The sequence below is a fragment of the Pteropus alecto genome, unplaced genomic scaffold (genome assembly GCF_000325575.1).
Source record: "Pteropus alecto unplaced genomic scaffold, ASM32557v1 scaffold39, whole genome shotgun sequence".
NCBI classification, from domain to species: domain Eukaryota; kingdom Metazoa; phylum Chordata; class Mammalia; order Chiroptera; family Pteropodidae; genus Pteropus; species Pteropus alecto.
Window position 1 is genome coordinate 10982259 of NW_006443568.1, and position 23075 is coordinate 11005333.

A 23075-nucleotide genomic window follows, 5' to 3' on the forward strand; every position below is an offset into this window, starting at 1 on the left:
TCTACTTGATTCTTTTTCGAATCTGCGCAGTCTCTCATTATGTATTTATGTTTTTGATTCCTATCGTTTAATCATACGAAACATATTTTTATAACATATACCCATGTGAAGTTCCTCGAAGTCTAATTCTGTCTGACACATCTGCTAACTTTTGTTCGTGTTTCCTTATGCATTTCGTAATTTTGCATTGTGAGCTCAAGGTCCGTGGGCCTTTCTATGTGGGAATCTTGTGTGATCTTGATAGATAGTATATCCCTCTAGAGAAATTTGGAATTTGCCTTTCAAGAATGTCTCATACAATATTTGAGTGCCCTGGTTTATTTTTTTCTCGATATTTAGGACAAAATTATACTAAAAAATGATTCATTACCTGACATTCGGATTCATCTGGACTCCTATATTTTATCTGGCAATCCTACTGGTGTGAAGACAAAGTCTTTTCTCCCATCCCTAAATAGTTGTTTAAACTTCAGCATCTTACTTACCAAAACTGGCAAACAAAACACAACACCAGTGTAAAAAACCTCTCCATCTTACTGCCCTGGATTTCATTTTCTCTTGGTTTTTATTTCCTCTCGATTTTTGACCCTTGGAGTTTTCTCTTACTTTCAAAGGGAAGTCTTAGGATTAGTCTTTTTGAAAACAAAAGACCAAAAAGCTTACAGACCACTTCTGCTTCTTGAATTCCCACATACCTCTCTGAAGGCAACCAGTATAGACCTAGCGCCCCACTAGAATGGAGAAAGGGCAAAATACAGAGGGAACGAAATACAAATTGCTATGTCAACGTATTATCCATCTGCACAGGTAAAGGGTTTGGCTAGAGACAGTGATTATGTGAGGTCATTTTTGTGCTGATTGAAAAAGACTCATTTCTTCTTCTCATTGTACTGCAGTAAAGACCTTTTGGCAAGCCCAGCAGAAGCTGAGGGACCCACCCCATGGAGAAATGCTCAGTGATGGAGGCAGCCAATGGCTCCAAGGATGGCTTGGATTTCAACCCCATGAAGGATTACATGATCCTGAGCAGTCAGCAAAAGATAGCCGTCGCAGTGTTGTGTGCTACCCTGGGCCTCCTAAGTGCCCTGGAGAATCTGGCTGTGCTCTACCTGATCTTATTTTCTCACCGGCTCCACAGGAAGCCTTCATATCTGTTCATTGGCAGCTTGGCTGGGGCTGACTTCCTGGCCAGTGTGGTCTTTGTGTGCAGCTTTGTAAATTTCCATGTCTTCCATGGCATAGATTCCAAGGCTGTCTTTCTGCTGAAGATCGGCAGCGTGACCTTGACCTTCACAGCCTCTGTAGGCAGCCTGCTGCTGACAGCTATTGACCGCTACCTCTGTCTGCGCTACCCACCTGCATACAAAGCCCTTCTCACCCGTGGGAGAGCACTGGTGACCCTGGGCATCATGTGGGTCCTCTCAGCATTGGTCTCCTACCTGCCTCTCATGGGATGGACTTGCTGTCCCAGTCCCTGTTCCGAGCTTTTTCCTCTGATCCCCAATGACTATCTGCTGGGCTGGCTCCTGTTCATTGCCTTCCTCTTCTCTGGAATCATCTACACTTACGGGCATGTCCTCTGGAAGGCCCATCAGCATGTAGCCAGCTTGGCTGAGCACCAGGGAAGACAGGTGCCAGGAATGGCCCGGATGAGGCTAGATGTGAGGTTGGCTAAGACCCTGGGGGTGGTGCTGGCTGTGCTCTTCATATGCTGGTTCCCAGTACTAGCCCTCATGGTCTACAGCCTGGCCACCACCCTAAGTGACCAAGTCAAGAAAGTCTTCGCCTTTTGCTCCTTACTCTGCCTTATCAACTCCATGATCAACCCCATCATTTATGCCCTGCGGAGTGGGGAGATCCGCAGCTCCGCCTACCACTGTCTGGCCCGTTGGAAGAAGCACCTGAGGGGACGTGGGCCTGAAGGAAGAGAAGAGGCCCCGAGGTCCTCAGTCACTGAGACAGAGGCTGATGTGAAAATCACCCAGTGGCCAGATTCTAGAGGTCTATACTGCTGATGTGGCCTCTTTCACAGTTTTAAAAAAGCCAAGTCAGAATCATTTCACTCCCTGGAGGAGAGAGAGCCATCTCGACTATCTCATCTTATCCATCCCCAGGGGCTTGGACATTTACCTTTTTCACTGAAGAGTGTTGGCACTGACCCCTCAAGAGTAGCCTGGCCATGCCTATCTGCACACAGTCTGTTGGACAACTAGGCCCTGTTAGGAGAGGAAAGATGGGCAAGAGGCAGGAGGCAAGAGGCTCAGTGCATGTCAGGTCAGGAAAACCTTCTCAACAGGATGGCTTAGTGCCTGCATCTTCCAGAGACCACAGAAGCCAGAGGGAGCCTCCAGGCTCAGCAATGAAGGACTTGGAGGAAGTCTGAGAAGAATGGGTATTCTCCTGGGATCTCAGAGTATTATATATATGTTCCTGCTTAATTGTTGTGGCCCCTTTAGTTCTGGAGCATGAAAGTCCCCACGGTTAGGTCACCCTTTCCCACTGAGGACCAAGAAGCGTGATGCAATGAGGATCAAGAGTGTTGAAGCATCTCTTTCGGGGGTAACTGACAAACTTTCAGTTCAGAGCATCTTGTTATTGAGGCAATGGCCTTCTATGACACCTTAATAATCCTTACTGTGACCTCTGAGGTCTCTAGGAGAATACAGAGGAAGCTGGGACCACTTGAGACACAGACTCTTCAGAGAACTTTATTGACCCAATGAAATCCTATTTGGTGGTGCCACTGGAAGCAGGCAGTGTCACAGTCTAACCTAACTCCAAGAAAAAAGAAGATATTTACGAAGATTTTATAAATCCCCAAATTGTTCCCACTTGTTCTCAGTTCAGCCCTTTTTGTCTCCTCCACACCCCTATAACAAATAATAAACAGAGCAGGTGGGAGGAGGGGGAAATTCCTTTACTATGTCTCAAGCACAGGGCTGATATCCCACAATCTATTATCTCCATGCTTTTGAAGATCTCAAGACACCATATTTTACATATCAGGGAAGCTGGATTCCTACAGGAAGGGCTTAAAACAGTAGGCAAGAAAAATTGTTGGTGGCAAGAAGATTGTGAGGAATTTTAATGTAGACAGAATAAAAGCAATGATATTGATTAAACATATCTTCATTTAATACTTCACAAGACAAGGTGTTCACTGTTCATTCACTCATCCACCCATCTCATAAATACATGCCAGGGTCTGTGCTGGGTCCTGGATGCCCAGCCATAAATGAAACTCTTCCCCTGTCTAGTGGGGCTCATGTTCTCTGTTCTGGTGGGAAGAAAGACAATAAATAAATGTAAAGAAAATAATTACAGGTGGTACAATGAAGGAAATCATCAGGGTCATGTGATAGAGATTAATTGAGGCAACTTTAGGTAGGGTAGACCTACTACGTGCCTTGGTCATAAATGCTGGCTGGATTTTATTGAGTCTTTACTATATGCCAGGTGATACAATGAATTAAATCATCAGGGTCATGTGATAGAGGTTAACTGAGGCAACTTTAGGTAGAGTAGACCTACTACGTTCTCTTGTCATAAATGTCAGCTGGCTTTTATTGAGTCTTTACTGTGTGCCGAGGCTAAGTACTTTTATTTTTATGTATTTATTTGTTTGTTTGTTTGTTTGTTTTTAGGCAAGGCAACCCTTGGTTGACCTCACAGATTACAAGGACCTTGTCAGTTTACAGTCCCTTATTTTTTACTTTTTATGCCGACAGCACCTGGTCTTCCTAGGTGCTCTCCCATCCAAGTACTAACCAGGCCTGACCCTGCTTAGCTTCTGAGATCAGATGGGATTGGGCTCGTTCAGGGTGGCATGGCTGTAGACTGGGCTAAGTATTTTTAAATGATATATTTCACTCTGTCTTCGTAATAACCTGATGAAGAGGCAGAATCACTTGCCTGAGTTCACACTGCTAACATGTACCGAAAGCTGAGGTTTCCAGGCCAGTTCTGCTTGACGACCAAGCCTGCCCTCTTGACCACTAACCTCTTCACCTAGTTCAGTCAAATTCTGTAACCTTAACTCATCATTATTTCTGAATTTGTTTCTTTTTATGCCCTGTATTAGTTTCCTGTATAGTTTCCTCCAAAACCGAGTGCTTGAAAACAACAGATATTTATTCTTTCATAGCTCTGGAAGATAGACATCCGAAACTAAGGTGCTGACAGGGCCACACTCCTTCCAGAGATTCAAAGGGAACATCCTTCGTTGCCTCTTTCAACTTCTGGCAGCTCCTAGTGTTCTTTGGCTTGTGACAACATAACTCCAATCTCTTCTATCTTCAGGTGACCTTCCGCCTCCCCTCCTCTCTTGTCTCTTGGCGTCTTTTTTTAAGGACACCAATCAATGAACTAAGGCACATCCTAAACCAGTATGATCTCATCTTAATTTAACAAATTACATCTACAAGACTATTTCCAAATAAGGTAACATTCACAGGTTTTGAGTAGACATGAAGTTTTAGGGGATGCTACTGAACCTAGTTGAAATGGCATGATTTTTTAAAGGTGCATTTGCGATCCCTTAAAGTTGGAGCATGCCTTTCTTTATTCATTGGTGGGGTCTTTTCTCATTTTAGCAAAGAAAATGCCCAAGTGCCTGGCATAAATTGATGCTCAGTAAATATTTCTTTATTAAAGCTAGAGTTTGAAAATCATTGAATTAAATGCACTTCCACACTTACTACCTCTCTTCTTTCATAATTACATTCTATATAGGCTTTAAGCAAAGAAATATAGTTTATGAAGGAGGAGAGCAAAGGGGTAAAGAGGCCCTCGATATCACTGAGAACTGCCCACATTGTTTAGATGAGGAAACGGGCCCAGACATTGGACAAGGCTTGCCCAAGGAGACTCCACAAGGTAGTGTCCAGGGCAAGAAACCCAGGTTTCCCAACTTCCAATATTGTTCACTCTATCACAGTGTCTCTCACCTGCCCTTGCAGATTTACAGTTTGGTCATGAGGATGCTAACCTTTAACAAAGAGATAGCCAGATATTTCTCCAGCAAAATGAGTTTGTTTGGGAATAGCAACAATGGCAATTCAGGACATGTGGTCTAATGGTAATCCGTGCTCAAGTCCAGAGAAATAAAGGACTGGACTGGTCTTTTATTTCCTGTTATAAATGAAGAGTCCATTGGAAGAAACTAAACGTTTGAAGTAGAGTGACTTTTCATTGCCTGAGTTATGTTAGTCTCTCATCCGCTGAGCTGTTACAGAGGAAGGAGGAATCTTTACTTTCTCCTGCTGAGGTAGTACTGTAGTATCACTTCCTATCAGAGATGCAAGGTGTACCTCTTCCTACTGGAGAGTATAATAGTATGCATGGAGTAATATGTGAGTGAGCGTTCTCTCTTCTAGCTTCCCGACTGCATTTTAAAAGAGTTTTCTATTGATTGATTTTTCACAAGGTTAAGGAGAAATGAGTTCTGTAACATCAAAGATCATTATTCTGATCACTAGAAAATGTATGAGGTTTTAAGGTGTCTGTGCTTACTGTTTTGGACAATATTTCAGCATAGCCTTGCAGAAGAAGAAACACCGAAGATAAAAAAAAATAACAGCTACAGCCATTGTATTTCTTTACCACTCCTAGGATGAGGAAGTGCTTGGTTCTGTCGACACAGGTTCTGACCTCTCCTGTGGTGCAAGAGAGAAGCAGCGTGTTGAGAGACATAGATTCCACTTCTGGAGAGCTGGGTTCTGGTCCCACTTCTTACTCTAACTAGCTGCATGATCTTGAGCAGCATTCATCATCCCTACTTGGGTCTCGGTTTCCTCCTTCCTAAAATGGAGGAAAGGAGCCCATGCAGAGGATCTCCAAAGTCCCTTCCAACTCTGACATGCAGTTCTCTCACTGATATGTGGGAACAGGCTGTGCCACATGGGGTCGTTAGACTTCACATGTTAGACCTGTTGGCCTTACTTCCTGTCTGAGCATGCACTGCATGTACGGATTGTAGAGGAATTGGTGACTTTCCTGAGAGACAAGGTAGTCCCAGGTCCCGGGGCTCTCATTTTTGCATCCTACTACTTACACTAGAAGTCCTTCCTCCCCGCCCCATTAGATGTTATGCTCTTTGAATGGCTTCAGAATTCTCGAAGTTCAATAAGTATTAGGAAAAATGGTCACACCTGCTCTTCCTCTTTCAGCGCCCACTTTTCTATCCCCGCGTGCCTCATAATGTTTCTACCATCATCCTACTTGTTGTTTCTACCAGGACCGTTACAATGCCCTTCCATCTGGTTGGTATCCCTGCGGAACAACTACCTGCCCGACTTCCAGGCTTGCTCTTCCATACTACAGCTCAAAAAGTCCTGTATGGCACCCAACGGGAAAATGTACTACTCGCAGTTCTCTGCACACTCAGGTCCTTCCACAACCCCAAGATTTAACTCGCAATGAAGTCTCTTCTAAAAAAAGTTTTTATTCGTCCATCAGCGGAGCGCTGTCAACGCTTCCTTACTTTTTTTTCCCTTTGAGCGTCAGAGGGCGCTACAGGAACGGCGGAGGAGAAGGGGAAGAAACTCGGTAGCCAAGCAGCCTGAGTTGACCCGCCCCTTTTTTCTTCCGAGCCAATCGTTAGTTAGAGTGGGCGGGGTCGCGTGCCCGTACCTGCGCGTTAAGAGCTGGCAGTGGAGGCGCCGAGGCAAAGATGCGGTTTCCCGAAATCAAGTGGCGGGCGGTAGGTGCCCAGCTGCTCATGCTGCTGGCGCTCGGAACGGTAGGATCGGCCATACGGAATAAGGGATGCTATACCCCGGACTGGCCGAGTCTGGACTCCCGGCCGCTGCCGGAGTGGTTCGACAAGGCCAAGTTCGGTGTATTCGTGCACTGGGGCGTGTACTCGGTGCCGTCCTGGGGCAGCGAGTGGTTCTGGTGGCACTGGAAGGGTCAGGGGGCGCCACAGTACCAGAGCTTCATGCAGAACAACTACCCGCCCGACTTCACCTACGCAGACTTCGCGCCGCAGTTCACGGCGCACTTCTTCAACCCGGACGAGTGGGCCGACCTCTTCCTGGCCGCCGGGGCCAAGTGAGTGTCGCCGCAGGTGCGGGCGGAGCGCCTCCTCCTTGGATCAGAGCAATTGGAGGGGGATTAGGCAGGTGGGAACCGAACTGTGGGAGGTGAGGCGACTTGCCCAGGGTCACACAGCTCTCTGTCTGATTTAAGATACCCCTGGGTCCTGTGTTTTGTCCCCAGAAGGAAGCAAAATCGAATGTGGCAACGCCTGATCTTAAGGGGAAGATGCATCTGGTTGGGAATTAGAAGGAAAAAGTTTCAGGGAGGTAGTGGGAGAGATAGCCCTCACTCAGTGTCTCCACCCGTATATCGAGAAGATTGAGCTAGGTGATACCTAATTGTCCATTCCAGGTCGACAATCAGGATTCCAGGATTTTAAGCCAGTGGTATGGAGTCTGGTCCTAGTTCAACTGTGAACTTGAACTAGGCATTTCACCTTCCTAAAGCCTCCTTCCATGGTTATAGAACAGGATTGTATTAGTTCCTTTCAGCTTTCAGTTCTGGTGTGCAGTGTATTTGGGCAACAGTACTGATTCTCATTCATCTGCTGTTCTCAATGCTTTGCACACAGAAAGTGCTCGAGAAGTGTTAGAATTGTTTTGAGAACTGTTGGAGCTTGTGTGTGGATGCCGCAGAGAACTGAGTGCTGGGTGGGGAAGAGAGAGGCAAGGACCCATGAGGTTGCTGAAGGCTGGGGCCAGTCCTGCGAGAGTGATCCTTGAGGGCACTATGTAGCCAGGTGTTAAATAAGTTAGGGAATGATTACCCTCAGCTTCTAGAAGGATTAGTTTGGCTGTTAGAAGAGAAGTAGGTTGGAGGAGAGTGAGAATGGAGGCAGGGAGATCTCCTGGAGCCAGGCTTGGAGCGGTCTTCCACCTTTGTCTCTTCAATCATCTCCCCAGTTTCAGTTTCTCTTGGACTTTACATTCTGTTGTACTAAAGAGAAATTACAACTGTTCAATGTCTGCCATTAAATATATGAGAATAATGGGAATATAAGACTTGAATGAACAGAGGAGGTGTTTTCTATCTCCTAGGAATTAGAGATCCATAATTTACAAATGAAAAATAAAAAATAAAAATCTGGGAAACATCCTTTGTGCAGGCCCCTTATTTCGTGGACGGGATAACTGGCCCAGGTAGAGGAAGGGAACTAATGTCTTGATTCCAGATTTTTTCGACTCCAAGGAGAAGGTTCTTTCTCCCACACCAAGGGTCTGCAAACCATGGCCAGAGGGATTTTTGTCACCTCTGTAAATGAGAGGCAGTTCATATGGGCTTGGTGAAACAGATAGCTTACTTTTCGATCATCTGCTATTTCCAGTAGATACTTCTTTCTTTAGGGCAAAGGGTTAAGAAAAGCTAATCATTAATTCCCAGAGGGGTTGAAGAACATATGGGCTTGGTGAAACAGATAGCTTACTTTTCTATCATCTGCTATTTCCAGTAGATATTTCTTTCTTTAGGGCAAAGGGTTAAGAAAAGCTAATCATTAATTCCCAGAGGGGTTGAAGAACATATGGGCTTGGTGAAACAGATAGCTTACTTTTCTATCATTTGCTATTTCCAGTAGATATTTCTTTCTTTAGGGCAAAGGGTTAAGAAAAGCTAATCATTAATTCCCAGAGGGGTTGAAGAACGGAGAGAGCTAAGGTACATATCTTTTCCTTCACCTACTCCTTCCTTCCCTCTGGGCTTTCTCCTAGGCAGGGGACTAAGGACAGTGGCTTCCTCAAGTTTGCTTCCATTCCTGGAGCAATACCCAAGGGGCGTTGTGACGACAGCAACTCATACAAGTACATTTCCTATAGGCGAGTGTATAGATATCAGTGTGAACAAACTGACTCCATCTTTGTAAGCCCCCACTCTCTCTCTATTCATACTTTGCCCTTGACTAACCTAAATAGTCATGGCCAGCATACACAGGCCTTGTAGCTGGTTAATGCCTAACTGTTCTGTAAGCCTACACAACGTAATCATAAAGATTCTTGTCAGTAAACAGCCAGAATGGTATAGTAACTGAGACGAATACCAAACTAGGTGTTGGTGTCACTGCTGAGCAATTATCAATCATAAGGCCCCTAGGAGTTAGGGTGCCTGGCTCATACTGCATTCTTTGTCCCTTTGCCTTGTCAATTATTAGTTCAGCTATACTTTAGAAGATTTACTATAATAACTGTAGAGCAGCAGAGAATAAGCTGTGCAGACTGCCCAGGTCATCTGTCCACCCTGACCCTACATCCCCATAAGTAAATTACCCTGTAATAAATTGTTATGTTTTATGGAGTTGCCTGCTTTGTTTTTTAGTCTTAAAACACCTTTGCATATACCTCGCTCCACATGCAGATAGCAAGTTCCCCCATTTCAAAAGCCTCAGGTATGTTGGATAAGTTCGTGCTCATAGCTCACTGCCCACTGCCTTTGCTCATATGGTTTTGATGTCCACAGGTATGTAGTCCTTACAGCAAAGCATCACGAAGGCTTCACAAACTGGCCAAGTCCTAGGTCTTGGAACTGGAACTCTAAGGATGTGGGGCCCCATCGTGATTTGGTTGGTGACTTGGGAACAGCCATTCGGAAGAGGTATATGTCTACAAATGGTTAATCCATCATTGCTTTTGATCTAGCAGCCATCCAGTGTATGATACCCTCTCTACTCTTGTGTATTTTCTAAGTTTACATTTAGCCAGTAACTTGAAGGGCTTCTGGCCTTTGAATTAGCAATGTTTGATGGTTGGCAGTTTTCATGTGACCAAAGGCGACCATCAGAGAAATTCACGGCCCTGTCTAGTTACCCAGCATAGACCACAATGCCCCATTTACCCTGTGAATGATTCTTTCTGGAAGGCCTTCCAAACCAGATCCTTTTTCAGTGTCCGATGGAAGGATCTGGGCCAGGGACTGGGTCTCTCATCTTCGCATCTCCCTTAGTTGTTAACATAGATCTTTGCAGGCATGCAGGGAAGGTGTAGATAAATGGTAGATCAAAAGGGAACTGAAAAGAGCAGTTAAAGCTGCAAAAAGTGAGGTAAGGAGCCACTGAGTTGATTCTAATTAATGCTCTGTAATATGTGCCACTTAATAAGAAGTAACTTCCCAAGATCAAAGAGATAAGAAGTGGCAGAATTGGGATTTGAACCCAGGTATTCTGGGTTTGGACACTACAGTTCCAGGTATGTTTGCCTGTAAGGAGTAAAAGTCATATTTGTACCATGCCCATGCTCAGCCCTATTGTGGTTTGGTAAACATGACGTCCTGTTTAAGGTGTGGGCCAGCTGCCTCTTTGTGTAAATGAAGTTTGATTGGAACATAGCTACACCCATTATTTTGTGGGTGGTCTAATGCTGCTTTCAAGCTGCAGTTTCAGAGCTTGGTTAGAGACTGCAAGGCCTGCAAAGACCAAAATACTATCTGGCCCTTTAAGAAAGTATGTGCTGACTCCTATATTCAGTTTCCCAGAGATGTGCTTAGCTAATAGTCCTGCGGTAAAACTCAGGTGTTGATTAGATCCAGACTTTAGGATCCTTGATTTTTATCTTCTTTGTATCTATTTAGTTACCGAGGCTTACGATGAAATACTTAACTCCAATTCTTTCTGCTTCATCTGTGTCATTGCAATATAGCCTTACTTCTTACTTGCATTATAGTGTTTCTGTAACAAAACAAGCTTTATTGTATATGAAAATAGGTCAGTTTAACTACATTTCATTTTGGGTATGTTAAGGACTATTAGTCTTAGATAAGTGAAACAATAAACTATTCATTAATTTCATCTACATGAAAATGTTACCAATGATTATTTCTGAGTGATAAAATTTTGGATATTTTATTCTTTATACTTTTCTCTATTTTTCAATATCTCTACAATACATAATCTTACGGTTGACAGAGAAAACATTTTTTAAAAAACTGACTGTATGTTATGATTGAGATAATTAACTTAAAGATTAAAATATGGCTTAAGTGACATTGATGTTAAAATATTTATGTAAAAAATAATAAATAAAATATTTATGTACTATCAGAAACATAGTAAACCCAATCATGTTTGCTTAATTGAATGATAAGAGATAATTTAAGGAGATGGTTTTGGATCCCACTCTCCGGAATGGCCTCATGGGTGATTTTCACTGAGGTGTAAAAATACTGCCACTGATTTTTCTTAAACTATTTTTCCATTGTTTAAAGACAGTTACTGTCCTGTTTTTTCTGTTTAAGGAACATACGCTATGGACTCTATTACTCTCTCTTAGAATGGTTCCATCCACTCTACCTACACGATAAGAAAAATGGCTTCAAAACACAGTATTTTGTCACTGCAAAATCAATCCCAGAGCTATACGACCTTGTTAACAGGTAAGAAACAGAAACGTTTTTGGCTTTATGACTTTTATCAATAAAATCAGAGCTTCCTAGAGGATACTGTTATGTTGGGGGAAAGGACAGAAGGGAGTATATGAAAGAATCTAGAGGACATCAAAATAATAAAAATGGTGGTTGTATTAAAGCAAAATATATTTTTTCCTCCTACTTTGCAAAACTTCAGTAATGTGGTCACATTACCTTTATAAATTGAAACAATCGAACAAAACCCAGGACAGTAGTGAGTCAGAACTTCGGTTCCCTCGGTGTCTTCTTTGTCAGCACCTTGGAGAGAGCAACAGCGTCTCAGGGACCCTGTGTGGGATTTGGCATCCAGTAGATTTGCATTTGAATCCTAGCTCTTGTTACTTATAAGCTTTAAACAAATCACCTGTGTGCACCTCAGATTCTCATCCCGTCGAGTGAGGAAATAATGCCTTCTGTGGAGGGCTCAGAGTAATATGTGAAAAATATCTGTTACTGTGGCTGGTACAGAATAAGTGTTATTATCAATATTCTTAAAATGATCACTTTTGTTTTGGGATTTATCACTCTAAAGAAATAGTACAGTTGTAAGAGACTAGCAGAAGCTCGGAGTCAGACAGAACTCGATCTGAAGTCCAGTTTTTTTTTTCTTGCTGTGTGGCCTTGAACAAACTACTTGATCTTTCTAGATCTCTGTTTCTCTATCTGTGAAATGGGGATAATATACACCACTGTAAGAACTAATGAAGTGGTGAATATAAAATGCCTAGTACAGTTTCTCGTACACGGTAAAACACGGCTTACTATACCTTGCCCCTTAAATAGGCAATCTTTTTCCTGGAGTCTACTCGCTCTCCTAGTTACGGAGTACAGAATAGGAGTTGACATTAGGCAGATTTACATTTGCGACCCAGCTCCTGTGACAGGCTTTGTCACCTAAAACAAATTGCCCTGTGGCGCATCAGATTCCTGTTTTCTACAGTGGGACTAATAACGCTTACCTTATAGGTAATGCTCACACTCACAACTCTTCCAGAAAGAGTAATAACGTATGAAGGTGCAGCTGTGGCTCAGGTGGTTCTTTCTATACATGCGTTATGGTCGAAGCTTTGGGTAGTTGTCCAAAATAACGCATTTGGAGGAAGAGTTCAAGCTCTTAATAGTCTCAGAAGTGGGAACCTTAATCCTGTCATTTGGAAGCACCACTCTTAATGGAAATTAGTTGCTAGAAGGAAACCAAATTGTATAACACTGATTACAACTCTAGTTCTTAAAAAGACATGAAAGGAAAAAGATTAGGAGGAACTATAGAAAAGTGCTGTGTAGTCAGTCTACGGCCATACTACCCTGAACAAGCCCGATCCCGTCTGATCTCAGAAGCTGAGCAGGGTCGGGCCTGGTTAGTACTTGGATGGGAGGCCACCTAGGAAGACCAGGTGCTGTAGGCATAAAAAATAAAAAAAATAAGGGATCGTAAGCTGACAAAGTCCTTGCAATCTGTGAGGTCGACCAAGGGTTGCCTCGCCTAAAAAATAAAAAATAATAATAAAAATTATAAAAGTGCTGTGTATTAAATAGTGGTTTTGTTAGCAGAGAGGTTTTTTGTGTGTGTCTGTGGTTGTTTTTGTCTCTTTAGTTTTCCACATTCTCTACACTGGTAATTTTATGGTACTTTCATAATGGGAGAAAATTGTTAAAAAATGATTCATGAGATTTTACTGTGAATGGATTCAGATAATGAACTGTTCTGATTGCATGTTTTTCAGGTACAAACCTGACTTGATTTGGTCTGATGGAGACTGGGAAAGTCCCGATACTTACTGGAACTCTACAGGTTTCCTTTCTTGGCTCTACAATGTTAGCCCAGTCAAGGTATGTGATTATATGATTTATCTCTTACTTATCTGTTGTGATAAAAGAAAGTATAAGAAGCCAAGATCTGGAGTAATACAATAGTGACAACAGCAGCATTAATAACTAGCAATATCACCGTGGGGGTGTAGGGGCCAGGGGACTTAATTGATGTTAAGGGTTTCTCCCTTCTACCCCCCTTCCTTGAATATAAGCTTTATTTTTCTCCTCTAATACATGACTTTGACAACATAGGTTTAAATCTTGCTAAAATTAATATACCAAACATACAAAATTAAATGATAGGAGTAAAATGTGACTAGCTATGACCTCACCTACTCTATATTGATTATGTAGTTTAACTCTCAAGGGGAAATTTTATTTTCCTTTTATCCAAATTTTTGAGGGAACTTTGTCTTCCTCCCCCTCCTCCCCATAACCAACACTATTACACTGCATAATAGCTGCCCATTTACTGTTTGTATTTTGGTCCACTTACGAAGTAGCAGAAGTCTTAATCTTCACTATCGAAAATTTCAATAATTTCACATATTCTAGATTTGTTGTGGAGCTAGAAAAATCTTAAGTATAAGAATAGTTGGAACTAAGCTATCTTGGTAGACTCAAACCTCTTATTGGGTAACTATTACTAAACTCAGAAAATGGGAAGAAAGAAAAAAAGAAAGAGATCCCTTGTGACAAATTAAGAGTAGTTTTCCGGGACTTGCCAAATGTGTGGGGACTTTTAGTGGCACAGCGTCATAGTTCCCCCTTGAGGGTCCTCACCGGGTGACTCAGATGTGGACCCTTGGGTGGGATGCTGCAGACCCTGATCTACCCACTCTTGTTCCGAATGCTCTCTCCTGTATTAGGAAAGAGGGTTATTTAGGAGCTATATTCACATTAGAAAGGTATTTGTAGGTGAAACAGTCCCTTCTCCTTGCCATTCCCTCCGTAATTCCTGCATGGCTCACTCCTGTGCTCTTTGGAGGTCTTCGCTCAGAGGTCATCCGTTAGTGCAGGCTTCCCCGCCACCCTATGTCCAATTGCACCACGTCCCTGTCATGCTACATGTCTTTCCCTGCTTCCTCTTTCTCTTAGCATTTACCTGGTCTAACACATTTCAGATACCATTTACACTTTTTATTATCTGTCTCTTTCACTAAATTGTCAGCTTTACAAGGGCCAGGGTTTGGGTCTGTTCATGGCTGTATTCCCAACCCTGGGAACAGCACTTGGCCCGGCTGGGCACATAATAAATATTGGTCAAATGTAAACTAAATATGGCTCTGGACAATTTATATTCTTTCCTGGCAAAAGTAAGAAGCACCCCTGGATCAGTGTTTCCCGTTTACATTAATCCCTAGATAGTTAACTCTGATGTAATGTCATATTATAATTGTCTACATATTATGGACAGTTGTCTCCTTAGCTCATCTCTGCTGGATCTCTGAGGGCAAGAACTGTTTTATTCACCTTGGATACCCCAGTATGAGCCTCATAGTAGTAGTAAACATTTAATCTAGATATTCCATGTAATATTTTCTCATAGTTCAGCTAAACCTTGAAGGAAAAGAATATTTGATTGCTGGCTTTCTTTACTAGGTCGTGTAGTGAAAGTGTCCTGGGCTGGTTTCAAATACCTGATTCATAGTCCCCGCTTTTGGAAACTACCTGGGGTTGTTACCTCGGGCAAGTCTTCTCTCCATTTCTACTCTAATAGAATAAGTCACTTACTAGATGATCTTTAAAATAGGCTCTTCCAGTTCTAAGGTTACATATCACTAAACCAGAGTTTCTCAGCCTCGGCACTACTGACATTTGGGGCTGGATATTTCTTTGTTGTAATGGGGCCGTCCTGTCTCTACCCACTAGATGGCAGTAGCACCACCCCAGTTGTGACAACCAAAAATGACTCTAGACTTTGCCAAATTCCTCTCCAGGGCAAAATGGCCCCCAGTTGAGAACGACTGCTGTAGACTAACTATGTTCCTTGCTTCCAAATAGACTCTTAATCTATCACAGTGTGTTATGTAAGGAAGCTAAGGGGTTTTACCCCTGACGACCCTGTACTCTTTCCTCCTTTAGAGTGAGGTGGTAGTAAATGACCGATGGGGCGTGAACTGTTCCTGTCACCATGGAGGATACTACAACTGTGAAGATAAATTCAAGCCTTCGAGCTTGCCAGGTCACAAGTGGGAGATGTGCAGCAGCATAGACAAGCTCTCCTGGGGCTACCGTCGCGACATAGTGATGTCTGACATTGCAGATGAAGCTGAAATCATTTCGGTAAGACACCCGTGAGTTAGTTCTTTGTTAACTACTATCTCAAACTAGCCTTCTAACCGCGTGTGGTGGAAGCACCCTGGATGGAAATGCAGGCCGATAGAAGCCTTTAGGTTATTAAATGACCTGTCCCGAGGGAATAATTATAATTACAGAAGAAAGTTACACACAGAGTTATTCTTCCCAGGATTATTTTCAGTCGGACATACAGGTTGTTTCAATTTCTTGCAATCATAAAGGGATAGTTAAGTAGATTTGGGGATTGTCCTTAACCATTAAAATGTTTATCAAGGTAATATGGGTTAATGCTTAGAGTGTTGAGTGAAAAAATAAATTACATTTTATCACAATTATGTAAAGTTAACTACATAGGGAAAAGACCAGAAGGAAACATAAAAAGTTAATGGTGTGATGTCTTTTAGTACTGTAACCAATTCTCCTTTTTAAAATTTCTGTATATAACCTTAATTTTTCTGGGCCACCTTGAAGTGCACCTGTTTAAAGTCATAGTAAACACACACACATCCCACTCCAGAAATCTTGAAGAACGTACATGAGTCCCCCACTTACTCACAAAGATACGTTCCGAGACCCCCAGTGGATGAAACCACAGATAGTACCGAACCCTATATGTACTGTTTTTCCAATACATACATACCTCTGACAAAGTTTAATTTATACATTAGACATATAAGAGATTAATAACAATAACGAATAATAATATAAAACAATTATAACGATATGCTGTTATAAACGTTATGTGAGTGTGGTCTCAAAATATCTTATTCTACTGTGCTCACCCTTCTTGTGATGATGTGAGATGATCCAGTAACCTGCGTGATGAGATGAAGTCAGGTACTCAAAACGATGTGCAATTTAAAACTTACGCATTGTTTATTTCTGGAATTTTCCATTTAATATTTTTGGACGGTGGTTGACCGTAGGAAAGCAAAACCTCGGATAAGGTGGGGAACTGTTGTATCTCTTCACAGCATGTTTTCCTGAAGGGGCGGCATATACATTTGTATAGCCCATCGCATACAGTGTCCCTAAATTCTTCAGATCTCTTCCATTTCCCTAAAGTCTCCTGGGCACCCCCTCCAAGTCTCTTCTCTCTGAGCCCCATATTCTCTCTGTATGACTCCATGTGATCCCTTCATGGCGAAGTGCTTTGTTCTCAGCTTTCCTACTCGAGTTCTGTGCTTCTGACACACGACCCTCCGTACCACCATCATAAGACAGTCTCATGGAGAAGCGGCCATGATCGCTTCCTGGAATCTGAATTAATATATTTCTCCATCTTGTAGCAGTATTTTTTATTTTTCTCGTATAAGCTTGTCCTGCTTTTATAATTACAAAAATATATAGTATTTTCAAAAGGGTAAAGGTTATTCACAAAGCAGGGAGAAAATGTGCCCTAGAGTCTTTTCTTCTCTTAATACCTGTGTGTTCTAGGCATTATGCCAGGCTCGGCATTATTCGTAGCTAGGATTTCATTCCTTCTGCTCTCTCCAGGAACTGGTTCAGACAGTAAGTATGGGAGGAAACTATCTTCTCAACATTGGGCCAACTAAAGATGGACTGATTGTTCCCGTCTTCCAAGAAAGGCTACTTGCTGTAGGGAAGTGGCTGAGGATCAACGGGGAGGCTATCTATGCCTCTAAACCGTGGAGGATGCAGTCGGAAAAGAACACATCTTTATGGTGAGTCTTGTCTTCCTCCGTGTGCAGAAAGGGAACTGCAGCCCATCCTGAACTGGCACCTCTTCGTGTCTGCAGTGTTAGCCAAGCTGGAAGTCGTCTCAAGGAAACCCGAAAGCTGTTCTTTGGCTATTAAAACTGTACCCCAGCTGACGTCGTAGGCCACCAGGATATCTTTGACTCGTGAGGGAGGTGTTAGGCTCGGTGCAAAAAGGAGCCCCAAAGCGCCAGTCAATTTACTTGCCGTCGTTACCCTGCTTCGTCAACGCAGTAACAGCTCATACTTGTGTTGCGCCTACAGTGTGCAAGGCTCCGTTCTAAATTCTTTCCACCAGTTTAATCCCCTCAGCAAGCCCACCAGATCGATAACTGTTCATTATCCCCACGTAACGAGTGAGACTGGGGGCCCAGGGCTGTAGTATAACTTGCCTAGGATCTCAGAGCTAGTAAGTGGAGAAGTCATGATTCATACTTGGAATTGTGGATCTAGCTATTTGATCTGGGGCTTGAATTTTTTTTAATGCCAAATGGGATGATGCTACTTAACTTCCTAGAGTCGTTGTGAGGGTTAAATGAGATAACATATGCAAAGCTCCCAGCAGAGAGCCAGGCGCATGCTCCGTGTTCAGTAAAGGATATCTGCTAGTGCTGTGCTGTAGAGCACAGGTCCTTGGATCAGGGGAACCACGTCATCCCCCTCTGTTTCAGATGAGTTTCTATTCAGGGGTTTTCATCTTCTTCTCTAAGCACAGTGAAATCCCAGAAGGACAAATTTGTCTTCACTGCGCATCTTGCCCTTGTTAAATCCTCTGGTGTTTTCACATGGATTTGGGGTTGGAAAAAAAAAAAAAAAGATATTTGAATACTAAGGCAAATGGTTTTGGTGTGAAAGAACTAGTATAAGAGTTAAAAAATGTTTAAAGAAAACTTATAAACCAATAGAGAGGGAAAATGGAAGCTCTTACCAGAAAGAGGCTGCTTTCTTCCCACAGACCTTAAATGGTGTTGAGTTGTGAGTGCAGTGACAGACTCAAGGTCTTGGGATTGGTAGATAATAGAAAGGGGAATGTAGGTTATTTGTCAGGTATCTTTGACAACGATGTTTCTTTTTCCCCAGCTATACCTCAAAAGGATCGACAGTGTATGCCATTTTCCTGCACTGGCCAGACAATGGAGTCTTAAGCCTTAAATCCCCCCAAGCTACCTCCACTACACAGGTAATGAGCCCCGGTCATTCCTTTCAGAGATGTAACTTTTTCTAAAGGCATTGACAGGTCTTCCCTACTTCTTCCTTCCCTCCCCAGGCTTCTCCCATATTTGCTCCCCTTTCAGACTGTCTTCCCTGCCCTGGCCCAGCGTGCTTGTTCCCCGCCGTGTTCAGGCCATATTCTGTACTCATTAATGCGTTAATATGTTCTCCATTCCTATTTGCTTTCTGCAGATAATGATGTTGGGGATCCAGAAAGATCTGAAATGGTCCACAAGTCCATCAGAAGGCCTCCTCATTTATCTGCCCCAGTTATCACCTTCTGCTTTCCCAGTTGAGTTTGGTTGGACCATAAAGATGACAGGAGTGAAGTGATCACTAGAGTTCAAGAGGAAAGAGACACTGCTCACTGTTCACTGCTTTGATTTTCCTCTTACAGTACCATTGTAATAAACTACTCTTTGTTTTCTACCCAGAGATGGCTTTTCCAACACATTTTAATCAAAGGAACTGAGTGTACTGCTCTCAATAGATCAAAGATCTAAGATTCATTGCTAGGATATCTCTCTCCGATCCACAAAGGTACTAAACAGTTAAGCTCTGACAATTCATCCATTCCTAACCATGGAAATTACCTACAGTGAACCTTCCCTCCATTCTCTGTGTTTGATCACCTGCTTGCTCAGTGCCTTCAAATAAAGAATAACCCAGGTCATGTTGTTGCCTATGGGAGGAGGCATAAGCTCCTCTACCACATGCCATTTATTTAGCATCACCAGCACCTCCCAAAGAGCAGGAGAGCCTGGAGGGAAGGGAAAAGGCTTGCTAGGTTGCTAAGAGTTAGCTTTTCAGAAGTTTCCAAAGCCAACTCAGGGCTCAGTTTGTGTGTAATGACACCATGAAGAAAATGGATATGGTTCTGCTCTGGTTTTTAAAATACGGTCAAATAAATAAATTTGTATGTCAAATCATTTCTACCAAAAAGCATATTGTAGCTTTCTTCTCCCAGTTTCTATGTGGACTGCTTAGAGCTTTATGTTTCTGTTTTTTAAAAAGGGCCTGCCAAGCCTCCTCAATGCAGAACAAAAAATGTAATCTGTTTGGTTTTTCTGCTCCTTACTTCTAGTACTGTTCTTTTGGGTTAACGACCAGAATGACTCTTTAGTTGTGATCTAATCAAGTGTTCTATTTTTTATTTAATAGGTATATTTAGAAATTTCTACCTAGCATTTAAGGAATATTTTTCTCAAGTACATACAGAACATTTACAAATGTAAATACCAAAGAAGCAATACTGTATAGACTACAATATGTCAGCAACATAATTAAAGGACCATAAAAACTTGGAGGGAAAAAAACCCATGTTTGAAATTTTTAAAACATACTTCTAACTTAGTGATCAAGGAAGGCACCAGAAGGGGAATTAGAAAATCCTTAGAGTGATTATGAAAATACTATGTTTCGAAATTTGTGAAATGTAGCTTTAAAAAAAAAAAAAACTTTAGAGAGGATTCTGGGAAGATGGTGGAAAGCACCAGGAATCTGTCTTCTGACCTAGACAACAACTGTACCAGCAAAATATGTCTGATGTAGAAGTAAGGAAATGAGAAGCAGAAACTAAAGAAGCAGAACACGATAATGATCAACAAGACCAATAGCTGATTCTTTGAAATACTAATAAAATAGACAAAGGGAAAAAGAGATAAGGCACAAGGAAATAATTTTAGGAATGAAAACAGACACATTATACACCAGGATTAAAAAGAATAATATGAATGATTTTATACTAATAAAATTTAAAACGAACAGATTTCTAGAAGATAGCATTAAGCAAAATGGCTTACAGGGAAATAGGACTTTAAAGTCCTCTAACATTTAAAGGAACTGAATCTCTAGTGCACAATCTTCACCATAATGAAAACACCAGACCCAGATGGTTTTACAGATGAGTCCCACAAAACTTTCAAAGAGGTTGGAAGTCTTATAGTTTTTCAGACAATAGGAAAAGGGGACATGTCTCAACTTACTCTTAATATTACAGTAACTTTGATACCACAATTACAGGAGAAGACTAAAATAAGAGGATAATTCTATCTATTCAGGAACAAAGATTCAAAAAGTCCTAAGGAAAATATAGCAAGCTGAATCCCGGCAATAGTCATAAAAGTATAATAAATAATGTTAAAATTGGTTACATTTCAGGAATTTAAGGTTACCATTAACATTGGAAATCTATCAATGAATTTACCACATTAAAGGAGAAAAGCTAGATGATATTCTCAATAATTTCTGAAAAAAATGTTTGGATAAAACTTAAAACACATTAGTGATTAAGAATAAAATCTCCTTGCCAAGCAAGACAAGAAGTGGGTACAAACTAAGAATTTATAGCAAACTTTATACTTAAAGGGTAGGTGTTTAGAAGCAAACCTTTCCAACCAGGAGTGAGATGAAGTACCCAGTATCACTGTATTCAATGTTGTTTGAAATGCCCTAATCAATATAGTAAAATACATAAAAGAAATAAAGATGTAAAGAATTAGGAAGGAAGGAACCAAGCTGTTCTCGAATGATGCGATTGTCCACGCAGAAAACTTCACAGAATATACAAATGAATTATTAGAATTAATAAGATACTTTAGTAGGTTGTTGGATTGATAAATAATCAATTTAATTTCTACAGTCCAGAAATGAGAAAACTATGAAAAACTTCCATTTACTATAATAACAAAAAGTATTAAAGTATCTAAAACAAAATTAGCAAAAGTCGTGCAGGAAACAACTCGCATAGCGCAGATGGCCCTAAGTTTCCCAGCGGAAGGAGCTGTAGGGACCGCAGGATGGAGCCGGGGGTCTTCTCAGCCCCGTTGAATGTTTTCACACCTCAACCTTTCTGATTGTATGGAAAGTCCCCAGTAAATCCCGAGGGGTGTCTCTGGGAATAGATCCAACTCCTGACAAAATCGGGGGCCCCAGGTGTATCCCCAGCTCTTAAATCTTCCAGAAGATACTGAATGTTTGAAGTGCTTTAAAGTGTGATTCCATGATGGTTCTCATGGAGACCAGTAGATCCAACTCCTTAAAATTGAATTCCAAAGTGTGACCCCAACTCTAAGTCTTCAGTATTACACACAATGTCTTGAGTAAATTTGCACTGTTGGGCATTATTCGAGAATGGCTGCTTTGAAAACCGGCAGATCCAACTCTTTACAAAATTGAGTTCCAGTCTACAGCCATGCCGTCCTGAACATGCCTGATCTCGTCTAATCTCAGAAGCTAAGCAGGGTTGGGCCTGGTTAGTACTTGGATGAGAGACGACCTAGGAAGACGAGAGACGAAATAAATAAATAAATAAATAAATAAATAAATAAATTTGAGTCCCAATATGTGTCCCCAACTCTTAAGTCTTAAATAAGTGCATCAAGTGTCTGAAGTAAATCTACACTGTTGGGTTTGATTCCAGGATGGTTCCATCAGAATTTCGTAGATCCAACCCTTACTAGCTCGAGTCCCAAACTCTGCCCCATCTCTAATACTTCCAGATTGCACCTTAATGTCTGGAGTAGATATGATTCCGAAATCCATCTCCAATGGAGATTAGTAGATCCAACTTCTTACAAAATTGAAGTCCAAGGTGTGTCATTTGCTTTCAGCCTCTCTGATCAGGTGGACTAGCTCAGCGAAGGGTCACAGGCAAGGATGGTTTGCTGTGGCAGCTTGCGGATAAGAACCCCCTTACAAAACAGAGGATCAAGATATGTCCCCAACTCTTAAACCTTCTAAATAATGTCAAATGTCTCCAGTAAACCTACCTTGGAGGATCTTTCTCACTAGAGACAAGTAAATTGAACTTTATACAAGATTTGCCCTTAGTTCAAATGTCTCAAATAATTTAGTGTTGGAATTACCAGACCAGGCCAGGACAGTTTGCAGAGAAGAATGGGTTAACCCCTTTCAAAATCGAGGCCTGAGGCATGTCTCAACTCTTTAGAGACCTTGGGAGGCCACTTCCTCCCATCTGCCATCAAGTCTTAAGCTGACAAATTATTTTTCACTGTGCTTGTTTAGAAAACTGACAAAAGTGACTCCCACAGTCCATTAATGGGCTGGGAATTTTCTGAGGATAGGAAATCCTGCCACAGTTGCCACCAGGGGACATGTGGTACATCTGAGGAGATCTTGTCGAAGCCCATGACACTGTACTTGTGGAGGCTTCCTTGGGCCGTGGACCAACTTCAAGCAGGTGGAAAGGTGAGACTGGGCCTTTGAGGCTCGAAGGACTCTGTTGTCGGTCATCTTAGGGACTTTGCCTCCCTTCATTTATTTAATTATGTGTTTGCCATTTAAAAAAAAAAGAGCTTTATTTTTGAGATACAATTCACATTATACAATTCACCCATTTAAAATGTACAGTTCAATGGTTTTTAGTATATTCACAGAGCTGTTCAACCACCATACAATCAACTTCAGAATATTCTTATCATCCTAAAAAGAAATCCTGTACTTTTTAACAATCACCCCCATCTTCCCTCAACACTCTCCCAGCACTGTCTAATCACTAATCCACTTTCTGTCCCTATGAATTTGCCTATTCCAGACATTTCATATAAGTGGAAGCATGCAATATTTGTCCTTTTGTGTCTGGT

At 41.9% G+C, this 23075-nt stretch overlaps 2 protein-coding genes and 2 pseudogenes across 2 annotated transcripts; 3 read left to right on the top strand and 1 right to left on the bottom strand.

Moving 5' to 3' along the window:
• The first annotated feature begins 919 nt into the window (after positions 1 to 919).
• On the top strand, positions 920 to 2032 carry CNR2 (cannabinoid receptor 2). The gene has a single exon (XM_006924437.1). The coding sequence runs from the start codon at positions 942 to 944 to the stop codon at positions 2013 to 2015; it is 1074 nt and encodes a 357-aa protein (XP_006924499.1). The 5' UTR covers positions 920 to 941; the 3' UTR covers positions 2016 to 2032.
• A 1687-nt stretch (positions 2033 to 3719) lies between these two features.
• LOC112472994 lies at positions 3720 to 3838 on the bottom strand (annotated as a pseudogene).
• A 2777-nt stretch (positions 3839 to 6615) lies between these two features.
• FUCA1 (alpha-L-fucosidase 1) lies at positions 6616 to 19400 on the top strand. The gene is made up of 8 exons (XM_006924438.3): positions 6616 to 7050; positions 9487 to 9621; positions 11257 to 11394; positions 13152 to 13257; positions 15325 to 15525; positions 17038 to 17225; positions 18340 to 18439; positions 18664 to 19400. The coding sequence occupies exons 1-8, from the start codon at positions 6671 to 6673 to the stop codon at positions 18802 to 18804; spliced, it is 1389 nt and encodes a 462-aa protein (XP_006924500.1). The 5' UTR covers positions 6616 to 6670; the 3' UTR covers positions 18805 to 19400.
• LOC112473077 lies at positions 12715 to 12833 on the top strand (annotated as a pseudogene).
• Positions 19401 to 23075: the final 3675 nt, after the last annotated feature.